The sequence below is a fragment of the Cherax quadricarinatus genome, unplaced genomic scaffold (genome assembly GCF_038502225.1).
Source record: "Cherax quadricarinatus isolate ZL_2023a unplaced genomic scaffold, ASM3850222v1 Contig70, whole genome shotgun sequence".
NCBI lineage: Eukaryota > Metazoa > Arthropoda > Malacostraca > Decapoda > Parastacidae > Cherax > Cherax quadricarinatus.
Window position 1 is genome coordinate 347,819 of NW_027195096.1, and position 10,592 is coordinate 358,410.

At 41.9% G+C, this 10,592-nt stretch overlaps 1 protein-coding gene across 5 annotated transcripts in view; it reads right to left on the reverse strand.

The window, feature by feature from the left end:
* LOC128687655 (forkhead box K) overlaps nucleotides 1–1,834 on the reverse strand; it is a 116,456-nt gene extending 114,622 nt beyond the window's left edge. For 4 of the 5 annotated variants that reach the window (XM_053775230.2, XM_053775229.2, XM_053775228.2 and 1 more), the window contains exon 1: nucleotides 1,383–1,833. In XM_053775230.2, the coding sequence (XP_053631205.1) occupies nucleotides 1,383–1,744 (362 nt within the window). In that variant the 5' untranslated portion in view covers nucleotides 1,745–1,833. Of the gene's footprint in view, nucleotides 1–1,382 lie in introns of all 5 variants that reach the window. The other variant, XM_053775227.2, reaches the window with a different exon arrangement.
* Nucleotides 1,835–10,592: the final 8,758 nt, after the last annotated feature.

Below are 10,592 nucleotides of genomic sequence, written 5' to 3' on the forward strand. Positions count from 1 at the left end.
TGCTTCCAGGTATATAATATCGAGGGTTGGTGAAAAAAAAAGACAGTTCTAAGCTCTAATGGGTGAGCTTATTACTAATTAACAAGAATTGTGCTATAATGTGAATACTAATTTCTTGTTTGTTTTCTTACCAGAAGACAGAAATAAAATTTAAGAAATCAGTAATTATGAAGAGCTTGTGAAACACAAATCACATTTATATGCAACATAGTTCTTAAACAATAATTATTATATCATGAGCTAATCTGTAATCGTCTACACAAATTTACCATTTTTTTAAAGTAACTGAAGTAATGAACAATAAGTTGTTATTTATATATATGAATCTCAGTTAGGCTTTTGAGACTCTGACCGCGGGTTCAATCCCGGCCGGGGTATGGTTTCTTTTGAGAGGGTTTAATAATGAAGATCTATGATGGTTAGTGCTGCTCTCCTAGCTCACAATTTACAGGACCCAGATGAAGAAATAAATAGAAATAAATAGCTATATGAGGTCATCAATAACACAATAAACTGGCCAACATAAGTTCAAATTTGGATAGATTAATGTTAAACAACATGTCCCAAGGTCATGCAACTGTATCTTTGATAAGACTTCATTTAGATTATGCAACATAATTATCATATAACTTAATGAAAATTACATAATGAATGTAATGGAAAACATGAATAAATATGAATAAGTTATTCCGATATACCAGGAATCTTCCAGAAAAATGTAAATGGGGGGGATAGGAGTAGGAATATTAGGTGTTAATGGAAAATAAAAAAAAAAATAACCGAAAGACACTAAAAATAAATGACTAAGCTAAAAGTTACAACAGACCGAAAATGCAAATTCAGATTCGGAAAACAGAAAAGAAAATCACTGGTTTCATAACCTAAGGAATTGAAGTTATGTAAAAAAAAATTCCTAGAATCACCATTGAAAGAAATATTTTGAGTGGCTCTAAAAATAAGCTAAAACATATGCAAGCTTAGAAATAGATGGGTGAGAGTAAGGCCTGCCTCATATAAGTCAGTAGGCCTATTGCAGTACATCTTAACTTATATTGTCCTTATTACAGTTTCAATGACTTTCTTTAAGACACATGCCTCAGGAACCTCAAGCAACGATAGTTTATCAGCCAAATAATAATTGCGCCTTGCATGTAAAGTATTTCCTAACGTGATGTAAAGTATTTCATAACATTAACTTGGTTTATAAAGTCCTTTACAAAGGTAAACAAATATGATGACAGCCTTGAATAAGCTGTCAAAACAGTTATGTGTTGATCAAATATTTCTACCCTTTTACTACATTTCCAACTATGTAATTTGCACAATAGTAATGAATACTGCTGAGAAATAAAGCCCAATAAAGGAGGTAAGTTGAAACTTACTGTCTGGGCAGCTGGAGAGGTGGGGCGCCCTTCCTCTGAAAAACACCGTCCACAAACACACCATTCTTGCCATTGCATATCATGTAAAAATGCGGCGTCTCGAAATATATTTCAATATGTCGACGCGATATAAAGCTATTATGGCCCATATTAACATCAACATCGCCCTTGCTGGAGTTGCGGCCGATCACCACCCGACTCTGCCGCACCATGTATTCGAATTCTTTCCCTTCCAACCTTGCAATAGGGGTTCCCTTCCTGTCAGGGGACCAGGGCACACGGTGAGGGGAAGTTGGCGCAGACTTCTGTAGGGCTAGCAGGGCCCAAGCATGCTGATCGGGCCCCCTTAAAGGAGCAGACATGGTGTGAAACCTGGGAGCCGGTGAAGATGGCGAGGGCTGGAGGCAGCGGGCGTGCGCACCACAACACACTCTGTGACCCACAATGCATCAACAACCACAACAAAACACACGCGACCACCACACTTTTGTTTACATTCCAATGTTTGTAAACAAATACCTTGGAAACACCCGCGCAAAACACCCGCGCAAAACACCCGACCACGGGAAATACACACACGCCTGGGATAAAACACCCGCGTGACACCCGTATGGGTTGGTAATAGCAGATAATATGGGAATACCTCTCATCTTCTAATTCATATAGACTCACTAACAGTAATTGGAAACTTTATTAAAGCATCTTAATAAAGTTGTAATTAACGATAATGTATCTGTATTAATTATAACACGTGGGTTTACACTGTCGTCACACTCTTCAATAACTATAAAATAAAAACTTTCCAAAATATACTTAAATTACCAGGGTTACGCAAATCCTCAAAAGGTCACTCTACATAAGAAATTAAAAAATACAAGCCAGTTACAAAATTGTCATTATTATCCACAAATAAAACTAAAAATAATAGTGTTAATAAGTAAATGTATGCATTAACATCTTAACACAATATTATTTATCTCTATCAGACATTTTCAATTATTATTATTATAATAAAAAAGAAGCGCTAAGCCACAAGGGCTATGCAGAGACATTCTCAAGCCAGAAAAAAATATACTTAACTTACTAAGGGTTAAACAAACCTTCAAAAGGCCGCTTTTCAAAAGAAATACAAAAATACAGGTCAATTACAGAATGTGTGTGCTCGCGCGCGAGCGTGTACTCACCTAGCTGTACTCACCTAGTTGATGTTGCAGGGGTTGAGTCCAAGCTCCCGGCCCCGCCTCTTCACTGGTCGCTACTAGGTCACTCTCCCTGAACCATGAGCTTGATCGTACCTCTGCTTAAAGCTATGTATGGATCCTGCCTCCACTACATCGCTTCCCAAACTATTCCACTTCCTGACTACTCTGTGGCTGAAGAAATACTTCCTAACATCCGTGATTCATCTGTGTCTTCAACTTCCAACTGTGTCCCCTTATTGCTGTGTCCCATCTCTGGAACATCCTGTCTTTGTTCACCTTGTCAATTCGTGTGTGTGTACTCACCTATTTGTGGTTGTAGGGGTCGATTCATAGCTCCTGGCCCCGCCTATTCGCTGATTGCTACTAGGTCCTCTCTCTCCCCGCCCCATGAGCTTCATCATCCCTCACCTTAAAACTATGTATGGTTCCCGCCTCCACTATGTGTGTGTGTGTGTGTGTGTGTGTGTGTGTGTGTGTGTGTGTGTGTGTGTGTGTGTTTAACCCAGTTAATATTTGCACTAATAAACTCATTACAGCTGTGATCGGGTGTGGACTTATGAATGGTTCATTACTCTGTAATTTGTTCATGGTTGTGAAGGTTGTTCATTACTTTTGTAACTTGGACTTGATTATGACCATATGTAAAAATTCATTACCACTGTAACTTGTTCAGCTATCAAAACTTTGGGACCCAGTTTACCTGGAGTTTACCTGGAGAGAGTTCCTGGGGTCAACGCCCCCGCGGCCCGGTCTGTGACCAGGCCTCCTGGTGGGTCAGAGCCTGATCAACCAGGCTGTTGCTGCTGGCTGCACGCAAACCAACGTACGAGCCACAGCCCGGCTGGTCAGATAACCGACTTTAGGTGCTTGTCCAGTGCCAGCTTGAAGACTGCCAGGGGTCTGTTGGTAATCCCCCTTATGTATGCTGGGAGGCAGTTGAACAGTCTCGGGTCCCTGACACTTATTGTATGGTCTCTTAACGTGCTAGTGACACCTCTGCTTTTCATTGGGGGGATGGTGCATCGTCTGCCAAGTCTTTTGCTTTCGTAGTGAGTGATTTTCGTGTGCAAGTTCGGTACTAGTCCCTCTAGGATTTTCCAGGTGTATATAATCATGTATCTTTCCCGCCTGCGTTCCAGGGAATACAGGTTTAGGAACCTCAAGCGCTCCCAGTAATTGAGGTGTTTTATCTCCGTTATGCGCGCCGTGAAGGTTCTCTGTACATTTTCTAGGTCAGCAATTTCACCTGCCTTGAAAGGTGCTGTTAGTGTGCAGCAATATTCCAGCCTAGATAGAACAAGTGACCTGAAGAGTGTCATCATGGGCTTGGCCTCCCTAGTTTTGAAGGTTCTCATTATCCATCCTGTCATTTTTCTAGCAGATGCGATTGATACAATGTTATGGTCCTTGAAGGTGAGATCCTCCGACATGATCACTCCCAGGTCTTTGACGTTGGTGTTTCGCTCTACCTGGACCCATTATGTACCTCTGTAATCTTTTGACTATCGTCCACAAGATGGGTATATATAGGATGCATAATAAAGATATTAAACTAACTAAAAATTACAAAATTGTCACTATTATCCACAAATAGAAATATGTAATAAAAGTGCTAATAAGCAAATGTATCCATTCATATCTCAACATAACATTACTGACCCTTATCAGTATGTTTTCAGGCCAGGAAAAAAATATTGATATAATAATAATAATGCTTGACTCAATCTACGAATTTCTAAAAAATAATGAATATCACTGAGGCTCTTCACTGATTTAAGAAAAGCCTTTAATATAGTAAACTATAACGTCATCTTGCTTAAGATGATAGAGTCAGTAGCCATCCTCTTACTCAGTCCTAATTTAACATTATTACCATTATTGTTACACGGTCGCTCTTACGTGCTAGAACTTTAATTTGTGTCATCAATCCTATACGATACATCCCTCTAGCGCCTGGAACAAATCTTGGGCGGAAAACATTATATACTGAGTCAAAAAAGGAGAATTAGTGTGCACTAGCAGAGTTTACTGCCAGAGGGGAATCATAGGCCTGTCCCGTGTGGAAAAAAAATAATAATTGAACTTTTCATGTCAGAGGAAAGAAAGTCTCCCTGATAACATTGAGTATACATAGTGTATAGTGTATACTACAGTGGCTCCCTAGTATATTGATGATAAAGGCTAAAGTGTCATTTGAAAACAGGTGAATTTGTAAATGAAGTGATAAGCCTATAGAGGCAGGTGCCAGAAGTCGCCAGAACTTACCACAGGTCAGCTGTTTTTTAATAATCTTCCTGGCTTGCCAGTGTACTCGCATATAATCTAGTGATACCAGTGATTAGCAGAATACAGTGTTGTAGTAGCAACTAACCAGTATTATAATGGTACTTAGTGGAGTGGAGTGACTTTCATTAGTTTCTTTCTTTTTCTTGAAATACGAGACGTTACTGTGAATTTCATATAACCTGTAGTTACCAGCGGTCGCAATATACACAACGAGAAGCAATTATTACTACAGAAAAAGCGTCCTTCCTCCAAAATTTGCACCAGTCAACTATAGTGATAATATAGCATTTATTGTGGTGGAGACGGAAAAAAAAGAAAAAAAAAAAAAAAAAAAAGAGAAAAGCCAGATACAGCGATTGATAAACAAGGAGGTGACCGTTCGCCATTGTAGGAGCTGCCAGATATCACCGGCTCTTCAACACGCAAGTTATACTTTTGTATCAGTCAAATCACATATTACTCGGGTAGATAATTTCCAGTAGATCCTTCATGTGTTAGCTCAAATCACCGACCAGTATGTTTTAAATAAGTGACCCACTGATCAGAGCAGATCGACTGGCCCGAACCCTTGCCTGGTCCGAACCCTTGACTGGTCCGAACCCGGGACTGGTTTCAAACAGTTTCGTTGGACAATAAAGCAGACTGTAAACGGATGGGGTTGTAGGCGCCCTATAAACACAAACATTAAAAATCAGGAACGTGACGGTAAGCTGTCCAATATACAAAAAGAGTTAGAAACAGAAATACAAATAGCTAGAGCTTCATTTAAGGTTATTAATAGAATTTTCAAGAGGTTGCTAGTAGAATTGCAGTAAATCAACCATTCAAATCATTATGAAGCCCTGTGTAGTCTGTGGTCAGTCAAACAAACGGGCTTCCACATGGATAAATTGTCATTTTTGTGGAAATTGGTGTCACGCCCCTTGTGCAGATATCCCAGAACTAGCTACAAGCAGTATTAAAACAGAGAAGTGTTTTTGGGTATGCTCAAATGAGGAAAAACTGTGGACTAAAATCACAAGGGTATTAAAAGAGGACAACATCAAAGCTGCTTTCATAGAAAACCTGGAAGCTTTCTACAACAGATGGGAACATAAAATGTCTGGGCTGAATGGTACTGCCCTTGATACTGGCCATGTAGTCATAAACTGTAAGGCTGGAGGTGATGTCCTGGTAGTCAGTAAATGTGGGGCTGATAGTGCTGTCCTGGGAGACAGTAATGGTGAAGCTGGAGGTGCTGTCCTGGGAGACAGTAATGGTGAAGCTGGAGGTGCTGTCCTGGGAGACAGTAATGGTGAAGCTGGAGGTGCTGTCCTGGGAGACAGAAATGGTGAAGCTGGAGATACTGTCCTGGGAGACAGAAATGGTGAAGCTGGAGGTGCTGTCCTGGGAGACAGAAATGGTGAAGCTGGAGATACTGTCCTGGGAGACAGTAATGGTGAAGCTGGAGGTGCTGTCCTGGGAGACAGAAATGGTGAAGCTGGAGATACTGTCCTGGGAGACAGAAATGGTGAAGCTGGAGATATTGTCCAGGTAGTCGGGAATTATACGCAGGAAGGAATACATATAAATGACCTCATAGGGGACGGGAGCCATAGTAGGGAAACAAGTGTAGTCAAAGATAAGATAAAACCAATATTGCAAACTAGAAATACCGCAGGAAATAGCAAACAAGAGGACTCCAATAGCAATAGTGAGGATAAATTACCAAAAACAACTGGTGGGAGCTCCATTGTTGGTGCTAGGGAGGATAGAAGTAAGACAGGGAAACATGCACCAACAGGGAATACAGTCACAGAAACCCAAGGCAAGCGGAAACCAAGCCTGTGCACATACTATGCACTTGGTATCTGCTGGCATGGGAAATCTGGAAAAACAGATGGGACATGCAACTATGACCACCCTAGAAAATGCCATGCCCATATGAAAACAGGAAAATGCAAACTCCCTTCCTGTAAGCTTTTTCACCCTGAAATGTGTACCTCTTCAGTACAGGAAAGACTGTGCTATAACTTAAATTGCCAGGCATACCATCTAAAGGGGACAAAAAGATACAAAACATCCAGGCCAGGGGAAAACCTGGGTAGCCACAGCCACTCAAGAGGGAGAGGTTTTTTAGTGCCAGGAAGGAAAAAAAACTGGCAGGAAATGGCAGAAATCGTACACCAAATCCAGTCATTCCTGGAGTGGAACCACAGTCGATGGCCTCCACTCCAAACCAACAGATACAGATACTAATGCCGGAAAAAAAATCCCCCCCCAGTACCAACAATACCACCAGTCCGATAACATTCTTCTTTGCAAATATACAGGGTCTAAAGCCAGCTACAAACAACAAAATACCTTTCATCCGTGGACTGCTTGCAGAGGCAAAGGCAATGTTCGCGGCTTTCACCGAGACCCACATAAAGGATCACTTGGACAACGAAGTATGGATCCCAGGTTACAACCTATACAGATGTGACAGAGTGAACAGGCAAAAGGGGGGGGTTGGCCTGTACATTGCAGAGTCACTTGTTTGCACAGAACTGCTTAATGCCTCAAATGACGTAGTGGAAGTTTTAGCAGTAAAGGTCGAGAACCAAAACCTAGTCATTGTGGTAGTCTACAAGCCTCCGGATGCAACATCCCAGCAATTCCAGGAACAGCTGTTAAAAATTGACCACTGTCTGGAAAATCTTCCAGCTCCTGCACCCAACATCTTGCTCCTGGGGGATTTCAACTTAAGGCACCTAAAATGGAGGAATATAGCAAATAATATTGTTGCAGAAATAACACCAGGAGGCAGCTCTGATGAAAACTCACACTCACACGAGCTTTTAAATCTCTGCACAAAATTCAATTTAAACCAGCAAATAATAGAGCCTACAAGACTGGAGAATACACTAGACCTCATCTTCACTAACAATGATGACCTGATAAGAAATGTCACCATATCAAAAACAATATACTCAGATCACAACATAATTGAGGTTCAGACATGTATGCATGGAGCCCCAGACCGACAAAATGAGACTAGTCATGAGGGAGCATTCACCAAATTCAACTTCAATAACAAAAACATAAAGTGGGACCAAGTAAACCAAGTCCTAACCGATATAAGCTGGGAAGATATACTAAGCAACACAGACCCAAACTTATGCCTAGAACAGATTAACTCGGTGGCACTCGATGTATGCACAAGGCTTATTCCTCTAAGAAAAAGGAGGAGTAGATGTAAAATAGAAAGAGACAGGCGCTCCCTTTACAGGCGACGGAAAAGAATAACAGAGCGGCTAAAAGAGGTCAATATATCTGAAATGCGCAGGAAGACACTGGTCAGAGAAATAGCAAGCATCGAACTTAAGCTAAAAGAATCCTTTAGGAGTCAGGAATCGCGGGAAGAACTAAAAGCCATAAATGAAATCGAAAGAAACCCAAAGTATTTCTTCTCCTATGCCAAATCAAAATCGAGAACAACGTCCAGTATTGGGCCCCTACTTAAACAAGATGGGTCCTACACAGATGACAGCAAGGAAATGAGTGAGCTACTCAAGTCCCAATATGACTCAGTTTTTAGCAAGCCGCTAACCAGACTGAGAGTCGAAGACCAAAATGAATTTTTTATGAGAGAGCCACAAAATTTGACTAACACAAGCCTATCCGATGTTATCCTGACGCCAAATGACTTCGAACAGGCGATAAATGACATGCCCATGCACTCTGCCCCAGGGCCAGACTCATGGAACTCTGTGTTCATCAAGAACTGCAAGAAGCCCCTATCACGAGCCTTTTCCATCCTATGGAGAGGGAGCATGGACACGGGGGTCGTCCCTCAGTTACTAAAAACAACAGACATAGCCCCACTCCACAAAGGGGGCAGTAAAGCAACAGCAAAGAACTACAGACCAATAGCACTAACATCCCATATCATAAAAATCTTTGAAAGGGTCCTAAGAAGCAAGATCACCACCCATCTAGAAACCCATCAGTTACACAACCCAGGGCAACATGGGTTTAGAACAGGTCGCTCCTGTCTGTCTCAACTACTGGATCACTACGACAAGGTCCTAAATGCACTAGAAGACAAAAAGAATGCAGATGTAATATATACAGACTTTGCAAAAGCCTTCGACAAGTGTGACCATGGCGTAATAGCGCACAAAATGCGCGCTAAAGGAATAACAGGAAAAGTCGGTCGATGGATCTATAATTTCCTCACTAACAGAACACAGAGAGTAGTCGTCAACAGAGTAAAGTCCGAGGCAGCTACGGTGACAAGCTCTGTCCCACAAGGCACAGTACTAGCTCCCATCTTGTTCCTCATCCTCATATCCGACATAGACAAGGATGTCAGCCACAGCACCGTGTCTTCCTTTGCAGATGACACCCGAATCTGCATGACAGTGTCTTCCATTGCAGACACTGCAAGGCTCCAGGCGGACATCAACCAAATCTTTCAGTGGGCTGCAGAAAACAATATGAAGTTCAACGATGAGAAATTTCAATTACTCAGATATGGTAAACATGAGGAAATTAAATCTTCATCAGAGTACAAAACAAATTCTGGCCACAAAATAGAGCGAAACACCAACGTCAAAGACCTAGGAGTGATTATGTCGGAGGATCTCACCTTCAAGGACCATAACATTGTATCAATCGCATCTGCTAGAAAAATGACAGGATGGATAATGAGAACCTTCAAAACTAGGGAGGCCAAGCCCATGATGACACTCTTCAGGTCACTTGTTCTATCTAGGCTGGAATATTGCTGCACTCTAACAGCACCTTTCAAGGCAGGTGAAATTGCCGACCTAGAAAATGTACAGAGAACTTTCACGGCGCGCATAACGGAGATAAAACACCTCAATTACTGGGAGCGCTTGAGGTTTCTAAACCTGTATTCCCTGGAACGCAGGAGGGAGAGATACATGATTATATACACCTGGAAAATCCTAGAGGGACTAGTACCAAACTTGCACACGAAAATCACTCACTACGAAAGCAAAAGACTTGGCAGACGATGCACCATCCCCCCAATGAAAAGCAGGGGTGTCACTAGCACGTTAAGAGACCATACAATAAGTGTCAGGGGCCCGAGACTGTTCAACTGCCTCCCAGCACACATAAGGGGGATTACCAACAGACCCCTGGCAGTCTTCAAGCTGGCACTGGACAAGCACCTAAAGACAGTTCCTGATCAGCCGGGCTGTGGCTCGTACGTTGGTTTGCGTGCAGCCAGCAGCAACAGCCTGGTTGATCAGGCGCTGATCCACCACCAGGAGGTAAACTCCTGGTCACAGACCAGGGCCGCGGGGGGCGTTGACTTATTTCCCCGAAACTCTCTCCAGGTAAAGCAGTAGTAGTAGTAGTAGTAGTAGTAGTAGTAGCAGTAGTAGTAGTAGTAGTAGCAGTAGTATATCTATCTTTATTAGAGAGAGATGTTTCGCCTGTGTATCAGAGTTTTTCGATCTAGTATAGAGGCATGAAGACAAAGCTTTTTATACTGAAGCCAGTACAAGAAAACGACTTTCTTTGGATTAACTCGAAGGATTAGCAACCCAATTAAAGCCCTTTAATCAGATTTTGGCTTCTTTCCATCTTCTCCCCTAGAATGTGACTCAAAACAGGCGACTAACCCATGAGAATGGCATAAGAAGGGGGCAAACCATACTGGTATGGGACAGCAAGCCACGTTTAGTTTTGGTATTACGATACCAAAACTAAACGTGTCGTAATCATA